This window comes from Telmatherina bonti, assembly GCF_933228915.1.
Source record: "Telmatherina bonti genome assembly, chromosome: 8".
NCBI lineage: Eukaryota > Metazoa > Chordata > Actinopteri > Atheriniformes > Telmatherinidae > Telmatherina > Telmatherina bonti.
The window spans coordinates 35792470-35815018 of NC_136626.1; the positions used below are offsets into that span (position 1 = coordinate 35792470).

Below are 22549 nucleotides of genomic sequence, written 5' to 3' on the forward strand. Positions count from 1 at the left end.
TTATTGGACTTCTGTGCTCGTCATGGATTGTCCATAACGAACACCATGTTCCAGCATAAGAGTGTCCATATGTACACCTGGCATCAGGATTCCCTGGGCTGCAGTTCGATGATGGATTTTGTAGTCGTATCGTCGGACCTGCGGTCACATGCCTTGGACACTCGGGTGAAGAGGGGGGCGGAGCTTCAACTGATCACCACCTGGTGATGAGTTGGCTCAGATGGTGGGGGAGGAAGCCGGTCAGAGCTGGCAGGCCCAAACGTGTTGTGAGGGTCTGCTGGGAACGTCTGGCTGAGTCCCCTGTCAGAGCGAGCTTCAACTCCCACCTTCAGCAGAGCTTCGAACATGTCCCGGGTGAGGCGGGGGACATTGAGTCCGAATGGGGTGTGTTCCGTGCCTCTATTGCTGAGGCGGCCAGCCGGAGCTGTGGCTGTAAGGTCGTTGGTGCCTGTCGTGGCGGTAATCCCAGGACTCGTTGGTGGACACCAGCAGTGAGGGATGCTGTCAAGCTGAGCCAGAAGGCGAAGCTCTCAATTTACCAGTCGATCTACGATCCTACCTTCACCTATGGTCATGAGCTGTGGGTCGTGACTGAAAGAAGGAGATCTCGTATACAGGCGGCTGAAATGAGTTTCCTCCGCAGGGTGGCCGGGCTCTCCCTTAGAGATAGGGTGAGGAGCTCGGTCATCCGGGAGGAGATCAGAGTAGAGCCGCTGCTCCTTCGCATCGAGAGGAACCAGTTGAGGTGGCTCGGGCATCTGGTCAGGATGCCTCCTGGACGCCTCCCTGGTGAGGTGTTCCAGGCACATCCCTCTGGGAGGAGACCCCGGGGAAGACCCAGGACACACTGGAGGGATTATATCTCTCAGCTGGAAAGAACAGGAAACTGAGGCTACAATTCACACAGACTCACCAGAACTGGACAATAGAAGATGGAGAAACGTTGCTGGTCTGATGAGTCTCCAGTTCAGCTCCACATTCACATGGTAGGATCAGAATCTGCTGGAAACATCATGACAACATGGATCCATCCTGCCGTCAGGATCAATGCTTCAGGCTGCTGCTGGTGGAATGGTGGGGGGAGGTTTTCTGGTCCCACTTTGGTCCCCTTAGTACCAACGCAGCATGGTTCAGCCACTTGACACTGGTTTATGAAACGTGAAAATGAACTAAACTTAACTCAGAGGACCAACCTTTTCTGTTTACAGTCAACAAATTGTTGATTTTTTTATTAGATCGTCGGCAGAACTCAGACTGAGGCAGTGTGGGATCTTCTGGACAGGGAACAGAAGGCGGAAACATCCAGAGAGGAGCTCTGGAAAGTCCTTCAAGCATCCTGGAGAACATTTCCTGAAGTTGCTTAAAGACATGGCAGAGATCTGGTCTAACTGGGTTCAGACTGGGAGGCAGAACAAAGCTGCTCTTTTCCATCCTGCATTTCCATGTTTTCCTTTTCTAATCAGCTGATGAAGCCTTCGGATCAAAACAGCAACATCCTCCTCCCTGGCCAGCGTTGTAGGAAAGTGAAACTGAAGCCTCTTCGGACCTCATCCGGTCTTGTTTTCTATGAGCTGCTTGTAACGTACACGCCACCACTCAGAGAGACGGCAGCAGAGCAGATTCCTGGTAACCCTCATCACCTCAACGCTTACTGGCTGAGCACAGAGAAATACACACCAGGCTGCATTTTGAGGTTTGATTTATTTATTCTAAAAACTTTCTGAGCCACGACCGCCAATGCAACATGCACTGGTGTGTGCGTTCCAGAGGGTGCAGGAAATAGGATGTGTGTATTTCCAGTTCTCCACATGGTGGGACCAGTGGTGCCAGACTTCAAACTCTCTGAAAATCCGATTCAAGCACCACTAAAGCAACTTTTCCAGAATTCCCAGGACCCCAGCAACACTCTGATGGTCATTTCAGTCACATGAATCACATGTTGTGCCACAAACAATCCTTTTGGTAACAAATGAAAATGAAGCAGTTTATGTGTTTTAGGCTCTTAGTTTGAACTCGTTTAACTCGTTCCCTGCTCTCCGTTACGGAGAACTACTGTTCAGTAACTTAAATGAAGCTTATTAACAATGAGTGGAAGTAAACCTACTCAAACCATTTCTACCACTTGGTTTAGGAACATGATACCGACCTAGAGGTTTATCCCAGTAATGTTCTAAGATCTGACCTTTAATTCCACTTTATCAGTATTCCCCTCCATCCCAACTATCTATAAAAAAGACTGTTTTTATCATTATAGGACAAGAAAAAAGGCTAAACAACATTTTTTATTGCTTTCTCAGAGAAAACATAAAACTGTGACGAATCACTTCAATCATAAATTTGATATTTAAAAAGTAAACAAAATAACCATTTTTCTGAGAGGAAAGCTCCAGATGGATCAAAGTCCAGATTCCTTAGAGTCTGTCGGTTTTTCTTTAACCAGGTTAGTTATCATGAACTGGCTCCAGCTGGTGTGTGTGTTCAGTGTGTGTGTGTTCAGTGCCATGAGATGATGTTGTGAAGTGACGCTGTACAAATAAAGTTAAGGCGAGTTGAATCAGCTGCTTAAAAACATAGAAGAAAATGTCAGTTTTTCCACCTGATGATCATTTCTAACCTCAACACGTCCAGAAATTCCTGCTGCGCTGCAGTCTGCGTCTAACAGCTGGAGATCAGCTGAAATAAAATAACCTCCGTTTCATACATTTTATTATTTTCATAGAAAAATAGGCCTAACTTTAAACAGTTTAGACTTTTTTATTATTATAAAAGCTGAAAACAGAAACATTAATCTCTGCCGCTGAGGTATAAAGTGGCGACTTTGATGGGTTCATTTCTATCGTCTTAACTGTACCTCAGAGTTGTGACGCTTTCATGTTAGAAAATAAACCTAATAAGTTTATGTTTTAATGCATTTTCAAAGAAATTATATGTGATAAATTCTTTAAAGTGTTTAATTTTAATATATAATATAATAATATATTTGCTAATTCACACACATGTATAAGTTTATATAATCAGACTTTTATGGTTAAATTTACACCATCAAAGCATCCTTCTTTCCAAATTATTCCCCCGTCTGATTATTAACAATCCTCTCTGAATAGTCTGACAAATATGTGGTATTCTGTCCTGACTGGGTCGTAGCTATAAGGTCAGCCTGCGGGAGGATATTCTGACAGGGCAGCGCTTTTCAGCACAACACCAGCTGTTACCATGGAGAAAAATAAAAAACAAACAATCTCTTTCTTCATCTCATCAGGCTGCAGTTTATCAACAAAGCTGACATCAACATTTAGAACACCACAATAATACCTGGAACCAAACTCCCACGTCATCCTTTCATTTGTTTTAGGAAAAGGTCTGATCCCAGTTTTTTAATCTGCCATGTGGATGATTCCCAGCAGAAATTATGTCTCTATCCTGTCACATGCTTCCGACTCACATCACGATGGTGGAAACGTATTAGATGAGGAAAAATTCCACGTTCAGACGTCCCACTGTGTTAAACTCTGCTCCAGTTCTTCAAGATGCTCCCCGCTGCCTCCAGAGTGTCGTCTTGCTGTTGACAGAAAGACAGAAGAGATCAGCTCCTGCATGTCGATGCTACTCCGTAACAGCTGGGAAAGCTTTTCCGTGTACCTTTATGAAACAAAGACGAATGTATTTCTCAAACTGCTTCTTGGACTGGTCTCCAACGAACGCCGTGACTGGGATGGCTGCCAGTTTCTGGAAGAACCACGCTGTTAGAAGGAACCTGCAGCCAAACCAGTCTCACCAGTAACGCTATCCTACCTTTTCTTTAATCATCCACTTCACAAACTTGTAGTCGTAGGCTTCATCCTCCGCCATGTGCGACAGGTCCTGATCTGCAAACAAGCAGGACAGATATTCAGGCCATGTTGTCTAAACGCCGCTGTCTGGAAGCTTAAAGGGCTGAGAGCGAATCAAAACGACACATTTACACTGAGCTAAAAACCAAATTCCAACAAGTTAGAAGCCGACAAAGCCAAAAGCATCATGCTTGATACAAAAAGTTTCTGAGACCACTTCATGGTGAAAACTTTGCTCAAAATACTTGTCTTCTTCCAGCTAATAGATGCCAGACAGCCGAATATTACACTGTCATAATTATGACTTATCATATGGTAATAAATGGTACACCTCAGGTGCTTCCATCCTCCACGAGGATGCAAGAGCAAGAACAATGTTCTAGCTTCTCGTGGAGGATGGAACAAGCTCTACATGGTGGAGCAGGGACATGGTGGATCACCGCGCGCAGCGAGAGCAGGAGATTCGTCAGAAATATGAATGAAAAAGGTGGAACCACATGGTCTCCACCCAGCTGCCAGTTTGGTTGAGACATTTCTACTTGGAGAGAAAAATGAAACCATAGCAGAGAGGAGTTTTAAGAGCCAACAGCCGATGTGTCACATTTCCAGCATCACGGGCATCAGTGTAATCCAGATCCAAGACATCGTGCCACCTTACATCTGGTTAAACTGGTTAGCCCTACTGGTTACTCACATATGCAGCTTGTGAACACATGGAGATCATTTCTGACAACGTGAACAGAAGATGCAAACAAACGAACACAAAAGGCATGATGAACACAGGTAGACCTGATTAAAAGGAAACGCTTAGCCCACAAACGTGTCAGAACTCTTTCCCACCATGATGAAGAGGCTTTTCTTGTGCTTCCAGAACAGATCAGACCTGCTCTCACTGGGTTTAATGGTTTGATGAGAACAAGCATTAAATGGGTGTCTGCAGATGTTGGTATTTACTCTGGCCCTATAAGCGTAGATAGATCTGGGTCACATTAAGGTCCACATGCTTTGTTTTTAAGCTGCTCAGGTTTATTTGTGTTGTCAGATCTTGTGAGATCGTTGTGTCCAGACACACAGGCTTCAAATAAAGTTAGTTCATCCTCATCTGGAAAATACCAATTTAGTGTCAGGATGTCTAGAAGATGAGTGTTTTGTCTGAAAGAGGTCCAGCAGTTCCCTCACAGCTGTGTGGGCCAAAAGAACGGCATCCCAAAATGTATTCATGACAAAAACCTGCTGGCTTGTGGTCCTAATCGGACGAATTGATTAACCCCGTTGTAGGAAGACACATCCTGTGGTCATAAAAAAGATGTCAGTCTAATTAGAAATGTCAAATCAATGACAATAAGCAATGAGAACCACTTATAAGATACTGAAACTACTAAAACTGGGTTTAGAACTTTCCAAGGCATTATTAAAACCTGGAAGGACAGAAAGGAGGCATCGTCTTCCAGGAAGAAAGACGCCTGGAATGGTTACCAGCGATCACAAACACCATAAAAAAAACCCAGAAGCAGAACTCAGGACTGTGTTTAACTGTAAAAGTAAGAACAACGTCAAGGAACTCAAAAAACGTTCTACGTTCTTCTTACTAGAAGTAAGAGATTGGGTAGCTGTCAATCAAAAGGACAAGCCCCTAAATATGCCAAATTTTTAGATTAAATTACTTCAAAATGGAGGAGATAGAAGAAAATTCACTCCCCCCCCCCCCCCCCCCCCCAGTTGTCATGAAGGTAAACCTGACCTGTAAACATGTAAACATGTTTATTCCTGCTGTAAACATGTTTATTCCTGCTGTAAACCTGTTTATTTCTGCTGTAAACATGTTTATTCCTGCTGTAAACCTGTTTATTTCTGCTGTGAACATGTTTATTTCTGCTGTAAACACGTTTATTCCTGCTGTAAACATGTTTATCCCTGCTGTAAACACGTTTATTTCTGCTGTAAATATGTTTATTCCTGCTGTAAACATGTTTATTTCTGCTGTGAACATGTTTATTTCTGCTGTAAACACGTTTATTTCTGCTGTAAACATGTTTATTTCTGCTGTAAACACGTTTATTCCTGCTGTTAACATGTTTATTCCTACTGTAAACATGTTTATTCCTGCTGTTAACATGTTTATTCCTGCTGTAAACATGTTTATTTCTGCTGTGAACATGTTTATTTCTGCTGTAAACACGTTTATTTCTGCTGTAAACATGTTTATTCCTGCTGTAAACATGTTTATTCCTACTGTAAACATGTTTATTTCTGCTGTAAACATGTTTATTCCTGCTGTAAACATGTTTATTCCTGCTGTAAACATGTTTATTCCTGCTGTAAACATGTTTATTCCTGCTGTAAACATGTTTATTTCTGCTGTAAACATGTTTATTTCTGCTGTAAACATATTTATTCCTGCTGTAAACATGTTTATTCCTGCTGTGAACATGTTTATTCCTGCTGTAAACATGTTTATTCCTGCTGTAAATGTGTTTATTTCTGCTGTAAACACGTTTATTCCTGCTGTAAATGTGTTTATTCCTGCTGTAAACATGTTTATTCCTGCTGTAAACATGTTTATTCCTGCTGCAAACATGTTTATTTCTGCTGTAAACACGTTTATTCCTGCTGTAAACATGTTTAATCCTGCTGTGAACATGTTTATACCTGCTGTAAACATGTTTATTCCTGCTGTAAACACGTTTATTCCTGCTGTAAACACGTTTATTCCTGCTGCAAACATGTTTATTCCTGCTGCAAACATGTTTATTCCTGCTGTAAACATGTTTATTCCTGCTGTGAACATGTTTATTTCTGCTGTGAACATGTTTATTTCTGCTGTAAACACGTTTATTCCTGCTGTAAACATGTTTATCCCTGCTGTAAACACGTTTATTTCTGCTGTAAATATGTTTATTCCTGCTGTAAACATGTTTATTTCTGCTGTGAACATGTTTATTTCTGCTGTAAACACGTTTATTTCTGCTGTAAACATGTTTATTTCTGCTGTAAACACGTTTATTCCTGCTGTAAACATGTTTATTCCTACTGTAAACATGTTTATTCCTGCTGTTAACATGTTTATTCCTGCTGTAAACATGTTTATTTCTGCTGTGAACATGTTTATTTCTGCTGTAAACACGTTTATTTCTGCTGTAAACATGTTTATTCCTGCTGTAAACATGTTTATTCCTACTGTAAACATGTTTATTTCTGCTGTAAACATGTTTATTCCTGCTGTAAACATGTTTATTCCTGCTGTAAACATGTTTATTCCTGCTGTAAACATGTTTATTCCTGCTGTAAACATGTTTATTTCTGCTGTAAACATGTTTATTCCTGCTGTAAACATATTTATTCCTGCTGTAAACATGTTTATTTCTGCTGTGAAGTTGGTCTTTTTAACATGGGAGTCTATGGGGATTCGCTCTGTCTTGGAGCCCCTAGTGGATGAAGGGGGAACTGCAGTTTTATGCACTTCTGTATCGGCTCCACCTTTTACCGCTGGAGGCTCCGTCCATCTTTCCTATACGGTCTACGGTCCAGACTGACCCTGTTCCAGAGTGATGGAGCCTCAGGGTAAGAAGAGACGCAGATGAAGGGATGCAGACATCATGTCGACTGTTACTGTACAAGCCTGTGAGGGAGTTCTATCATCTGGGATTGCTGCAGTTAGTCTGGCCTCAGTTCAGTTCCAGTTTCAGATCCAGGTTCAGCAACATGTTGAGTCCAAAGAATGAGACCAGCTTCCATCCTCCCTGATGGCCATATTCCAAGACGACACCATGAGGTCAGATTGTGAAAGAGTGGTTCAGGGAACAGGAGACATTGTTTTCACACCTGGACCAGCCTCCACAGAGTCCAGACCTGAACCACATGGAACATATTTAGGATTCCTGGAGAAGCTATGTGCATGGTTGGACGCTCCACCATCAATACAAGATCTTGGTAATAATGTATATAAAATATTAGTCTGTATTTTTGTTAGGGCAAGTAGTCCACATCTCTCCATCGATGTCCTTAAAAAGTTGTTTCCTCCTTTTTTTGAGACCAAACATAAGAAGACTGGCTCAGTTCTTATTGCCACTGGAAAAAAACTGAATAAATTACTCACTGAGAGCCGTAACATCCACAAGCATGAAGTAGCCTCCCTCTGGAATAACAGGAGCCATCCCTGCCTCCTGCAGGATGCTGGCCAAGCGGTCCCTCTTACCCTCCAGTTCTTCTGCCAGTGAGGAGAAATAACACTCGGGTCGCCCCATCAGCTCATAGTTCAGGAGTAAACCTTTTGCCACCGCCTCCTGAACACAAACACAGCAGAACATCAGTCATCTTTTACATTTTCCTTAGAAACACTGAGGCTGACCTACCTGTAAAGGTGTCGGGCAGGTGTACAGAGTGTTCTGCATGACGGTTTGAAGATGTTTAATCAGGTGCTCCGGTCCGATAGACCAGCCAAGCTACAGGGCAAGGAAGGAAACTCCACAATGTCAAAGAGTTGGTGCGTAAATATAAGAAGCTGAACGCTCTTCCTACCTTCCATCCAGTAACGCTAAAGGTTTTCCCTGCACTGCTGATGGTTATGGTTCTATCCCACATTCCAGGCAGAGTGGCTGCAGAGAGACAAAACTCCAGCGTCGTGATCAGAACAGGAGGAAGGCAACAGATGGGTTCATCAAAGAAAACGTACCAATTTTGATGTGTTGGTGTCCCTTATAGACGAGCCACTCATACACCTCGTCGCTGAAGCACAGCGTGTCGTGTTTAACGCAGAGGTCTGCGATCATCTGCAGCTCGTCTCGGGTGAAAACCTGCAGCAACGTGACAGGAAACGCTGAATGCCAGGCCACGTTCCACCATGCATGTGTGCGGCCTCACCTTCCCGATGGGATTGTTGGGAGTGTTGATGATGACAGCCTTCGTCTTGGAGCTGAATTTACTGGAAAGTTCAATCGGATCCAGATACCAGTCGGCACTCGTCATGGTCTTCTTTCCAGACTTCTACAATTTTGCAGAAGACAGTTTTGAATTATGGCTCCAAACGTCTGACGGCATGGTGATGAGCAGCAACAAGCCACAAGATCTGCTTCAGTCCTCTAACTCAGGGGTGCCCAAGTCCAGTCCTGGAGATCTACCGTCCTGCAACCTTTAGATGCAACCCCTGTCCATCACAGCTGAGTCAAACAGCTGAATTCCTCTTCTGCATGTCTTTCAGCTCTGCAGAGGCCTGCTAACCAGCCACTTATTTGATTCAGGCGTGTTGGAGAAGGGCTGCACTTAAAAATAGCAGGATGGTAGATCTCCAGGACCGGACTTGGGCCCCCCTGCTCTAAGTGTTCCTTAAATGAACTTGTCTTGTGCAACGTATCAAAGGAACACCGGAGATACGGCCCGGAGATCAACTCGGGCTTCCCAGAGGATCGCTCCTTTCTGCAGGGTGACTTTAGTCAATAAAAAACTCATATTTAATCATTTATTTATGTTTATACCACGGTGAGACAGAATCCTGATGCCAACTCATTTTCACACACGTAGCTCGGCACGTTAAATCACTGGGATGTCACTCCGTTACTATAGCAACGTGTTAATGCTCAGATCAGCTGCTTTTAACAGGGGAATGAGAGAAATGCACCGTAGCTTGACCACGGTTGTTTAGCATGAAAAGTACTTCGAGGCCAGCATGAAGTAGTTCCTGTACTTCCACATATTTAGCGAGTTTTGTAAAAAGAAAAAAAACATTTGATATAAAATGTTTACTGTGTGGGACCATGGAAGCGGGTTATCTGTGTATTACGTGGTTTTAATAACGCTGTGAGTAGAGGCGTTCTGGACTCCATGTCATGCATTAAAACTGGGAACTGCACGGTTCCTCCTTGTTTAATCCTTACTTACATTTCAGACATCTCCTAAGTAGAAGAATAACTTGTTTTATCTTTTACATAATAAATGTGACTTTTATATTAGGTGAGTCAGTTCATGTGATCAGTCTCATTACACACATGCGGAAAAGTACATGTATGAACAGATAAACTTGTAGTGATTATACGGCTACTCTGATCACAATGTGAAAAACTGTTTCAGTTCCAGATTAAATATGGTTTTAAATCTGTGCTGCATATACATTTTATTTATAATACATGTGTAAATGAAATGGAAAATGACTTTAAAATGTGTGAATTTGATATATATATATATATATATATATATATATATATATATATATATATATATATAGAGAGAGAGAGAGAGAGAGAGAGAGAGAGAGAGAGAGAGAGATAGATAGATAGATATAGATATATAGATAGATATATATATATAGATATAGATATAGATATAGATATAGATATATAGATATAGATATATATATATATATATAGATATAGATATATATATAGATATAGATATATATAGATATAGATATATATTTGTGTGTGTGTGTGTATACAAAGTTGAAACACATTTATAATCAAAAATATATCAAAACTATCAAATTTATTTGATGAATGTATATTTGTATGTTTATATAAAAAATATAAATGTATCCATATTTAAAAATCTAAACAAAAATAAACAAATCAATAAAGCAAATTAATGAATGAAAGACTAAATTATGGCTAAATATGGTCAGAATTTCTTTTATTTTTCTCCAGAAATTTCAGGTTGTTCATTTTTTTTTAAGGATAGTTGATTAAATATTAACATCTAGGTAATTATTTATCATTTATATATTTTTATGCTGTAGCTTTACTGGTCCGGCCCACTGGTCTGTGTCTCCTGAACTAAAATGAGTCTGACACTCTGGTCTTAACCCACAGAAATGACTGTGAGCAACACAAATAGTTTGTATTCAGTGTCTTAAATTAAAAGAGGTCACGCTGCAGTCAGACTTACTGGTCGTAGTGGTATCAGCACTGGTTTGGCTCCTGCCATCCGTACCATGGGGACATAACAGTCGAAGAACGGCTCGATGATGATGACCTGGAGGACGTGGACATGACACAATAAACATGCTGAATCACAACTGGGCGACGTCTGAGCAGCTTTATTCTCCATCCCAGTCTGAACCCTCTTCCAGAAGCTTTCTGTTGTTCCTGCCTGCAGGAACTTATCCAGACTTCCTGAAGGATTTTGTTCTGTTGTCTGACCAGATGGTCCCACACTGCTTCAGTAATGCCGAGCTGCGGGTTCTGAGGAGGACCCACCCCTCCGTCATGTGACACACCTCGGCCTTTTCTCCTTGTTCCCTTCCTGAAGAATGGCTTCTTGGCAGTCATGTTTCCATGGAAACCGCTTCTGATGAGGCTTCGGACAACAGCAGATGGATCAACTGAAGGTCCAGATGCATCTCTCAGGTCCAGGACTTCACTTTCAGATCCTGTCCATCGCTGTAGACCGAGTTTTAGTCCTGGCTCTTCTTCATGTGTCCAGTTCTGCCACCATGCTGGGATCCGCACGGCTGGGATGAGCCATGATCCCATTTTAAACTGGTTCCAGTAAACTGGTTTGTGCTCTGATTTAGGAGCCAGAATGAATGATTAGTGGTAACTGGTGTCATCAACATGCACATTCTGCTCTAACCCATCAGCGATAAGGGCTGGTAGAGAAGAGGAAAAATAATTCAGCCAATAAAAACACTTTCTGACCTTTCAGAAAGATGCAGAACCATTGATTAAGACTGTTTTTAATCGATTACAAAAGAATCATTTAAAGTCAGTTATAAAGAAATGCAGATTTTCTGGGATGTTTTCATAAAGCTCCATTTTAAAATGTTCATGAGAAGCAATGAAGAAGAGAACCGTCCTGACCTCATCTCCTTCGTCCACCAGGCCCTGCATGGTGCTGAATAAGGAGCCGTAACCGCCCACTGTGACCAGGATTTCTTTAAACGGGTCGATGTGACGTCCATAGACCTCCCCATACACCTGTGAAAGGGCCTTCACCAGCGATGGATGACCCTGGCCAATCACAACAAGACACAGCTCAAGCAGAGTTTTCATTTTGAAAGAAGAAAAACACAAAAAAACTGTGTTTATTAAGACTGTGACAATCTGCTTCTGTCTCGATTCTATTCGATTTCTGATTTCTTTGGGTGCCAATTTGATTTTTTCACAATTCTTCTTTTTCACAATTCTTCGATATTGCTCATTTTTGTAGATTAAAAGCAAAACAAAAATGTATGAAACTTTTTTTTGTTCATCATTTTTCATGATTTCAATTGGGAAAAACAACGAAGTAACTTGACCATCATTCTGCTGCTATAATGCCCAAAGAGACAAGATAAAAGATTTTTTAAAAAAAACAAAAAAAAACAATGAAAATGACAAAAACTTTGTAATGGAATATATTTATTTATTTGAAAAAAAAAAAAAAAAAAAAAAAGATTTTTTAACAAAATTTTTTAACCGATTTAAAATTTTTCGATTAGATTTTCCCACCCCTCGTGTTTATCCTGTTTCCCATGTAAATAAGGAAGTAAGGCAATATTTCTTTATTCAATAAGAAGAAGAAGAAGAAGAAGAAACACAGAGTCTCTCAGGTGGAAATGCATCTCTGATGGGATGGGCAGCTTCCACATCTGGGAAGCTCCATCAATGCTGGAACATCTGCTCCCATCCAGACAACGTCTCTTTCAGGGAAGACCTTCCACCATGCTGGACCACATCCTGCATCATCACAGCAGCATGTCTTTATGTTGCTGCATGAGACACTGACAGCAAAGCAGCGTCTGTCTCTGTGACGGCGTTTGGCGGTTTAACTACCAACCTATTTTACGTGTTTCTGTGTTGACCTCAAGGAGCAGAATGCTGTCAGATGCTCTGAAGCTGGTTTGGATTTCTGCCAGAGAAGAGCAGGATTTTGCTGCAGAAGACTTAGGACATTTTTAAGACGATATGACTGCATCATAAAGCCGACATGCACCGCATGGAGGTCAGGGATGAACAGTCGCTCTGTTTGCTTTTGTATTATTTTTTCCGCTACAGTAACATGATTGTTAGTCATGCAGCAGCTCGTTTTGCATGATATACGCTGCTATCACCATTCATCCATTTTCTGCTGCTTATGCGGGGTCGGGCAGCGGTTGTGGGACTTTACCCCGCTACCACCTTTCTAAAATATAACATTTACATGAAGAAATCATCATCAAGCTTGACAAGTTGAGCATGTTTGTTAGACTTGTGCTTTAATCCATTTAGACAAAGTTAAGAGATGGATTTCAAATTGTGACGCCAATGTTTTTACTTTTACTGCAAACAAACGGTCCTGTGATGGACTGGCGACCTGTCCAAGCTTCCACAAAACAACAAACTGGACTAAGTGGGATAGATAAGGAATAAATGCTGATGAATACTGGCTCTAAATAACGACTATCGGCCTCCTTCGCTACTAATAATCTGTATCAGTATCGGCCCTGGAAAACCACATCAGTCCAGCTTTCATTCAAACTCTCAGCTTTGAGGTTGTAAATAAAGTTTTGTAACGTCCATCTCATTAAGTCCCCGCAGACTCAAACTGATTCCAACTTACGAAGCCTCTGGTGTACTGGTTCATGCGGTCCACTGACGCAGCCTCTGCTAGCGCCTCTTTGACGTAAGAAGGTGGGGGGATGTCTGGGTATCCTTGGCCCAGGTTAACAACGGACGGGTCGGCCGCCACTGATGTGAACGCCACCCTGTGAAGGAACAAACGCAACATAACTCCTCCACACAGTGAAGGCACCGAGGAAGACGAGCTAAACGATGATGATGATAATGATGATGATGATTAGGAATCAGATTTTACTTCCACTTGTCTGTAAACTCATTTTTCTTAAAATAATTCAATATTTACACAATTTCTCACTTGTTTTTAGCAAACTTCATGTGATTATCACCAATTTAACACGATATTAGAATGGATCTGACAGAAATATAACGGTTCTTCCTGAGAAACATCATCAGGCTTGTCTTTGTTTCCCGTTCCATCAAGTACAGCCAGATCCACTCTGTTTCTGTTTGACGTAGCCGTCCGGAGCTCGTGCACTGTAAGCCGCGCTCGCCAGCTGTTCCAGAACAGCTGGATGCTGTGAAATGGGAATCTGTTCACACACAAACTCTGCTTACTTACCAAACATTCTTGTCCAGTCCATCGATTCTTTTGGCGTGTGTGTGCCGTGACGACATTATATGCTGCAACACAACACAGTGCATGTTCACTTAAAACCTGCACAGTGCAAAGTGCACCAATGCTAAGGCAGTGTGGTGAGGGAGCGATAACCATTAACAGTGTAACGATGCCTCAAATGTCGAACATTACAGCAGTGGGAGAGGTGATATGTACGATGAAAGATAGGGTGAGCGTTCTTTCCCAAAACCCAGTGAACCCAGGGGCATGGAGTCTGAGGTCATCACTGGACCACAGGCAAGAGGACAAGCAGTAGCCAGAACAGAGATATTACCAGAACTCTCACTAAAGACTGTCCAAAACATGTAAAATGGTTATATGACATACAGAACATGGTTACAGTAGTATTTTCAGCCATTTTTCATCTTTAGTTTAGTGTCTCTCACATACAGCAGACAGCAGGGCTGTGACCATATGCTTTTGTCCCAATTCCATTCAATTCCGATTTTTTGGGTGCCAATTCAATTTAAATTGCGATTCTCAAAATTCGTCAATATAGATGATTTATGTAATTAAAAACAATTTTGTTTTTTTATAAAACTTCTTCTTGCATGTAATTTTTCTTGATTTCAGTTAGGATAAAACAACTCAGTAGCCAGATCATCATTCTGCTGCTATAATGCCCGAAAAGACAAGTAAAAAGATCAATAAAACCAATGAAAATGACAAAAAATTTATAGTGGATTAATTTTATTTATTTGAAAAAAAACTGATTTTTTAACAAAAAAAAAAATCTATTTTAAAATTGTGAAGAAAAAAAATCCAGATTTCCGATTTTTCGATTAGATTTTCCCACCCCGAGCAGACAGTCAGACACTTCTGGTGTCTTCATATAAGATTACACTGAATTCAATTCAACTTTATTTATATAGCGTCAAATCACGGCAATGCCATCTCAAGACACTTTACAGACAGGAAAAAAGACATAATGAAAGCCAATTCATAATAGCCTATATAAGGAAACCAACAGATTGATTCAATAACATATACATACATATGTATACATACATATATATATATATATATATATATATATATATATGTATACATACATATATATATATATATATATATATACTATATATGTATTCAGAGGTGGAAATTCCTGGTCCAGAAAATAAAAGTCCTGCCATGTTTCTGGATCTACCTGTACATTTAGAACAGGTGTTTTCACTAACAGGCTCGTTTACCTGGCAGATGAACTCTGCTCATTAAGGGTGTTTCTCAATTCAGGTTCTGCACACTTCGAAGGGCGGATTCGTCGGCTGCATGCGTCATCGTGGCGCTCCAAGTGCTGTCCCAACTCAAAGGCTCCTTCGAATCCACCCTTCAAATGTGCACTTCGATTGGCTCCAGATTATCTTAAAACGAACGATACAAGAGATGTATCCTTTGCACCCTCTCCTATCCCAGAATTCATTGCGTTCCTGATATAAAATAATGAGCAGCAGAGCGCTGGTGTAGGTACCACACCAGCGAGACCGTTTATTTATTTATTTATATGTATAAACACACACATATTTGTGTCCAATAACCACAAACGAATTTCATTCCAGTCGTCCTCAGATGTCTTTGTCTGCTGTCATTAAAGAAAAGCCTGAATTTATTACAGTCCCTCAGATAACTGGAGACTGGAATAAGGAACAATAATTAAACATGTGCTGAATTATAATTCAGTGATATGAGACACTTTTTTGTCATTCAATCTAGTTAAAGAAAAAAAATTGATCCTGGGCAAATTAGAGCATTTTACTGTTGAACAGTGGGACAAAATACCTGTCAACAGGTGCAGAAGTCTGACTGAGAGGAACAGAAAACACCTGACTGGAGTGAAAACAAAGGATTAAAAAAAATAAATAAATAAAATTATATATATATATATATATATATATATATATATATATATATATATATATATACATATACATACACATATGAGGACGACTGTACATGTGTCTAACAAGGATTATTTTCCACTGAAGTTAACGTCAGCTTGACAGGATAAGCTGTCAGCCAGAGGACCGCCTCATGTTGCTCATTTACACACAAAGGAAAATGACAACAAATCAAAGTTTTATTACTGGCACCATTTTCTGTCATTTAAAAATATTTTTGTGCCTTTTTGTGGAAGAATGGGATCAGTAATTAGATAAACTTGGCATATGTAGTTGCTAGGCAATGGAGGACCGGAGCATGATGGGTAATTCTCGTCCACCAGATAGGCCGGGCAGTAAGCGCACTTCGGTGTGTGCAGACCGCACAGAACACCACGTAGCCTATGCAGCAAGTGTGCAGACCCTGAATTGAGAAACACCCTAAATTCAGCTGGTTTGGTGACTGGTTGGAACCAGACTTTTACTTTCTGGACCAGGAATTACCACCTCTGTATATATGTGAAGCTATATGACTAGCTCAAAGCTCTCTGCTTGGTTTGTGAGAGTTAGAGACCCAGAGGTGAGTTAACAAAAACATGTTGTACTTGTAAGGATAAAGTCATTTGTAAAAGGGCTACAGTGTTAATGCATGCTGCAATATTGGGTTAACACTTACACCAGTTCATGACCAGCCAACACGGCATCAGCAGGAAGGGCAAATTGCTGGTATTTTTCTCTTAGTTTCACCTCTTTATCTGCTTTTTTTTCACATCAATTAAAGCTGTTAATGAACACAGCTGATTACAACTCTGCACTCTTGTGGTGGTAATATTTAGAAAATCCACCTTTAAATCATGTTTAATAACAGCGTACACTCTGTTAAAACCTGCCCAAACCGAGTACACATACACGTAGTGGTTAAGCTTCTGAACTGGACTTACTTGTGAAGTACAAAACCTTTGTCTGCAGGTTACGTGAGCTGAACGACATGTAAACCTGGAGCAGTTCAGGACCTGCCGTGCAATGTTCATACTAAACAAGAGACACAAATCAGCTTCACACTCAAGTGGCGTGTTGTTGGCTACATATTTGCTTCTGCCGTACAGGATGTGTACTAAAAAACTGCTGTGATTTGTACCCAACCTGGTAAATATAAGGTCTGGTATGGTTGTTTTCTCCTCCATTATTAATGCAGTTTGCTTTCATAAAACGTGAATGTTAACTAAATCCCACCTATCATTACATCTGTAATGTAATCAGTAATCTGAAGATCCAACAGCAGATGGCGTGTGTGTCTTCCACCAGTCCACAGGTGTTGCTACTGGTGGAAATCAAAATGAATCCTTCTGTACTGGTCTCCAGATAATTTGGTCTGAATGAAATGTCTCCACCACGCTAGAGTTCTGATTTACAGCTCTATGATGATGTAGAGGCTCGGCTGTTTACTAGGATTTCTAATGCATGAAACAGAATCAAACAATGTGTGGTTGGGTCGCATACATAGCCTGTGTCACATAGACTGTATCACATAGACTGTGTCACATAGACTGTATGCGGTCTATAGTCGCATAGGACATGTTTCAATGATACAGTGTAACAGTGTAAACGATAGACATTATATCTACATAGAAGCTGCATAGTATCACGCTGCTGACTCTCATCGCGCCGCCATCTTGGATGGGTCACCATGCGCCTCCAATGGATTTATTTGTAAAGTCTAAGTCCAACCACAACAATAACTTCACCAATTTTTACCTGATTTTTCTCATAGTTTGGTTTGTTACAAAGGGCAGAGATATTGTTATGATAATGATCACTGTAAATGATTAAAAACAATTTCCTTTTATGCAAAAATGTTTTTATGATGCTATTTAACTAAGTCATAAGGTAGCTACAATATAAATAAATGTATAAATGAATTTGATACTAATATGTTTGATTGTCTGTTGATGTACTTGGATTTATCTGTTTTTATCTGGTCAAAAAATTATTATTCAACCTTGTGAAATGAAATTCCACACTATCTAACTTCAGCATTTTGCTGGTTATAGTAACCGTATGCTGAACAAAATACGGTAATAGACGCTGGCTTTCTCTTCACTACGGTTGACTTGTTTTTATTTACATTTATTAATTATCAATATAGAGATACAGTTGTAAAAAGTCTGAAAATAAAATATTGCATCAAAACTTTGCAAATGAAAAGTTACTCAGAAAAACACTGGGAGAGTGTTCCTGGATCCAAACCGTGATCCGGATCACCACCTAAAATGTATCAGTTCTTTCCTTTCACATTTACAACAAGTCCTAAAAATGTCATGAAAATCCGTTCATAACTTTACTTATCTTGAACACAAACAGACAAACAGATAAAGCCGGTAAAAACATAACCTCCTTGGTGGAGGTAATTCTGCTTCCATGTAAAACTCTCTTTGTGAAGCATCAAGATCATATTTTTCCATAAATACCTCAAAGGAGTAAAATTGATCATTTGCATATAGTAGATTATTCCTGTGTTAACATTATTTATAAACCAGTTATGTAGAAAAGTGTTTTGTTTGTGTGTAACATTTCACAGAAAAGAGTTATGTGGGGAAACTACGTTGATCTGCAGCAAGACTCGAAAGCAGAGACCCATCCAATATGGCGGCGACGCTAGTTCACTTTCCAGCGCTCAATGAGGCGTCTATGTATATTATGTCTATGATGTAAACACTAGCTAGCTAGCTATAGCTAACGGTGGGAAAATATCTAGAGGTGACTGTCCAGTCATCTTTCTCTTGCTACGTTACACCGTGATGGTAGCTACTGCTGTCAGCTCTGTTTAGGACTCACGTATCATTTACTGACACAAGACAAAGCAGCAGCTCAGAAACAATAACTTACTTGCTGGGACTGTAGCTACAAACAGCGGCAGAGTTCAGGAGGAGGAGACGTCACGTCACAGGCTGGGAACGTCATGCTGCGTTTCAGAGAGTCCGGAATTTTCAGACCTATTAGCATGGAAATGTTAGCGGAGCTAAGAAAATCATGCGTTTAATTTTACAGCGTCATCAAAATTATACCTGTATGGTACTTATCCTGGTTTTACTCCACCAGTTAGTTTATAACATATAAATGTGGGAGCTCTTGATGTTTGGTCGAAGTAGGAAGAAAGAAAAAGTTCCCACGGTGGTGTCCTGCGTTGTTTCCCCTGAAGGCAGCACTGTATATGCAGTTCATGTGGCATAATCATAGACTGTATATAAAGAGAGGGCATAATGGATAAACAGAACATCAGAATCAGAAAGACTTTTATTGTCTTTGAACAATTCACAGGAACTTGTTTCTATGATAAGATGCTGAATAATGAAATAATATTAAAAACACTGAATAATAGTATAAAAATACAGCTATTTTACAACTATTTTATAAATAAGGTAAGGGCATTCAGAGAGATTAACATATATATGTTTTTTTTCTTTTTCTTTTTTGTTAAAAATGTATAATAAAAGTAATTTATGCAGATATATACAGTATGAACAGTAGCATCCAAACAACCGTGCAAATTAGCAGTGCAATGGATGAAGTGATGTGACATGATTTATTTAAGTTACTGTCATTTTGAAGTCTTTTTTTTTTTTTTTTTTTTTTTTGTCTGAACATAGGAGCCGAGGACTGACCTTACTGGTTGTTGGAAAATTTGGTTCCAATGTACAAAAGAGTGCGAGATCACAACATGCATTTATGCAGTGTTTACCTGTCTGCATCAAGGCATGCATTCACTAGGATGTTTAATCCCTATATGTTTCATTTGTATGGGTGCCATTAAAATTGTTTTCAGAAACGTAGACATACAAACACTGTCTGCAGTGATATGTATGTAGAATCTAGGCTCATTTCAGTGAAGTAATCTAGGTCCTGGATTGTCTCAGTAAGTTTTTTCTCTTTCTGATGGCATTTTCCTGTCTAAATAGTCACAAACTTATTTCCACATGAGTTCCTGCAAGACCTGAGAATTTCACACTGAGGAATCATGCAGAGTGCATCATCATCACTAAAATCCCTGCAAACCTCTCCTACTTGTGTTTGGTGATTTCTAGCTGCTCCCTCCAAAGCACAGAGATCAATAACTTTCTGGAAAAATGCCAATCAACCTGAGCAGCAGTGCTATACTTCAGTCTGTGGTCCTTTATCCTGTTGTTGCAGCTTAAAGCTGCTTGTTTATGGCCCAAGGAAACTTGGAGGAGATGATAAGATTATCGTAGAGAATAAAACCAGAGGTTTTTCTTCAGATCCTCGTGTCAAGTCAGATTCATGTTTCATCTGTATTATAAGCTAATGTAGGTACACTGACACATACACAGGGCATAGTAATGCACAGTTGTGCTCATATTTATTCATACCCTTTCATTAAAGAAGGAAAAAAACAGCTGTCTAATTCCTGTATAATAAAGTAATAATAAATAAAAGTAATAATATTTTATAATTCTGGTTCAATAGAATTTTTTTAAAAAGCAAACAAATAAGATCATTTATTACATATTACATCACTCATAAAGTAATATTTAGTTGAACAATCCTTTAATGTTTCCGCTCCAGTCAGGTGTTTTCTGTTCCTCTCAGTCAGACTTCTGCACCTGTTGACAGGTATTTTGTCCCACTGTTCAACAGAAAAGTCTCTAATTTGTCCAGGACACATTTGTTTGTTTGTTTTTTATTTTTTCTTCAACTCAATTAAATGAAAAAATAATGTCTTATATGGCTAAATTATATTTTTGCAAAGTTTTAGTTATTGTCCCTTTTTTAAGTCTCCAGTTATTTGAGTGACTGTTGTAAATTCAGCTTTTCTTTAATGAAAGGGGATGAAGACATATGAGCACAGCTGTATGATGAACTTATGTTATACCCATAAAAACATCATAAAATAACTTTAATAAACTTGGAGTTAATTAGGATCAGACCTTTTTCTTTCTGTAATGCAGAACAAGCAGTCCATGGATCCGTTCCTTCCAGATACTATTAACTCCTGATTGTGTCTCAGAACGGTCTGAAAATCGTCCAGTTGATCCAAAATGCTAAACACAAGATAACAGATCATCTTTCTCTGAGTTGAGCTTGTCTTCATTGGCAAAGCAAGGCAGGTTTATTTTTAGACGTTTCATGTGCCAGACAGGTCAAATTGCTTTACATAAAACATTAGAAACATTCCAGTGGGGTGTGCTGCCTCCCCGTTTAACCCAGAATAGCATTTCAAATTCCTCTCCACACATGAAAAGCTCTAGTGACCGATTTCCACAGCGCTTCACTCTCAGGACCTTTAACTCTGCAGCGATAGGCCAAGGCTGACCTCCCATGATGCACTGCTCTCCTCCCATGTAGAAACATCAGACGTTGTTGTCAGTCCTTTGTATTTCTCTTCTTCTTTCTCAGCAGGTGTCCGTGGCTTTATGTTCTGCTGCTTGGTGACCCTCTCACCCCCCAACCAGTCCAGGAAGACGGTGTCCTTCCTGGTTCTGGTTAGAGCTGCTCAATATAGAAGAACTGATCGATATTAGTCTCCACCGTCTCTTATAGTTTGCTTTAACCATGAAAGGTGTGTAGATCTAAATGATCCTTCATGTGTACCAGGTCGATGAACCCCGTGCACACCGACGTTTTTCCTTTATTTTAGTTTTATTTTCTTATTCTAAAAACATAAAAAAAAAAACTTTCTGTGGTTTCAATGTTCTGGAGTTGGGATTGAAACAAGAAACAAAACACCCGACTACAGCGTTCACTGAAAGCATGCAGATGTCTCCTCTGGGATTCATCATAGCAGGATTTATTTCCTTTACTTTTTAGATCAAATGAATCAAACTTTGTGTATAAATCAGTTTTCCTGCCAAAGGCAACACAAAGTGCTTTACATGATAACAGCAACTCATGCAAATCCAGATAAAACAACGTAAAAAAAAACATAGAACACACACACCATTATCTCTCACACACACATGCACATACAGACACCCCACCCTCTCTCTAATTCCTTGTTTCTGTCTTTTAATATCATTAATTATAAACTTCTGGCTCGACATTTGTGAAATAAAGAGACAAATATGTTCACAGTTTCAGCTGAAAGTATACTTCCAGTATGGAGCGAGTGTTTTAGCATCTAGCTTCTCAGTTGTCATGGCAACGGTCTGACTGACGCTGAAAGGAGCTGTGGAGACAGAAAGTCCAACATGGCAACACGATGGTTTATCTTATTAATGTGACACACAGATCCTCATTCCACACGGCTGCCAGTCTAACTGGGACCAGGCTCCTCCTCATCACCCAGTCTGCAGAATAAACCATCAGTCCATCACCAGCCGCTCCCCCTCCACACTTTGCAGGGAGCAGCTGTGGAAGAGGTCTGCAACTACCTGAGGACCTGGAGAAACATCCCTTCCTGTTAGGTGTGGAAGCCCGTCAGCGGCAGGCTGATCTGAGGGAGATGCTCTGCTCCAGCATCACATCTCCTCTGCTCATCAGACGACACCAGATGCTGGAGGAGGGCAAACTGCATCACAAAAGACCCCCCCCCCCCCCCCCCCCACCCTGCCCACACGCCCTTTTCCCCCTCAGGAAAGAGTCTGCAAAGCATCCGGTGCAGAACCACCAAACTGAAACAGCTTCTTTCCTGCAGCTGAGCCTGATGAACACATGGCTGCAATCTGCTGCAAAAACAGAACTATCAGC

General features: G+C 40.4%; 1 protein-coding gene across 1 annotated transcript; it reads right to left on the reverse strand.

Annotated features, from left to right (window-relative positions):
- Window positions 1–1699: 1699 nt before the first annotated feature.
- Window positions 1700–20890, reverse strand: LOC306759033 (kynurenine--oxoglutarate transaminase 3-like). Its single transcript, XM_079244515.1, has 16 exons — window positions 20791–20890; window positions 18913–19085; window positions 18734–18840; window positions 16789–16879; window positions 13917–13978; window positions 13338–13482; window positions 11618–11767; window positions 10704–10790; window positions 8691–8813; window positions 8503–8623; window positions 8349–8425; window positions 8183–8272; window positions 7927–8113; window positions 3793–3866; window positions 3640–3726; window positions 1700–3559 (listed from the first exon to the last, which is right to left on the reverse strand). Exons 4-16 carry the CDS (start codon window positions 16876–16878, stop codon window positions 3503–3505), a joined length of 1350 nt encoding a protein of 449 aa, XP_079100641.1. The 5' UTR covers window position 16879; window positions 18734–18840; window positions 18913–19085; window positions 20791–20890; the 3' UTR covers window positions 1700–3502.
- Between the last annotated feature and the right edge of the window lie 1659 nt (window positions 20891–22549).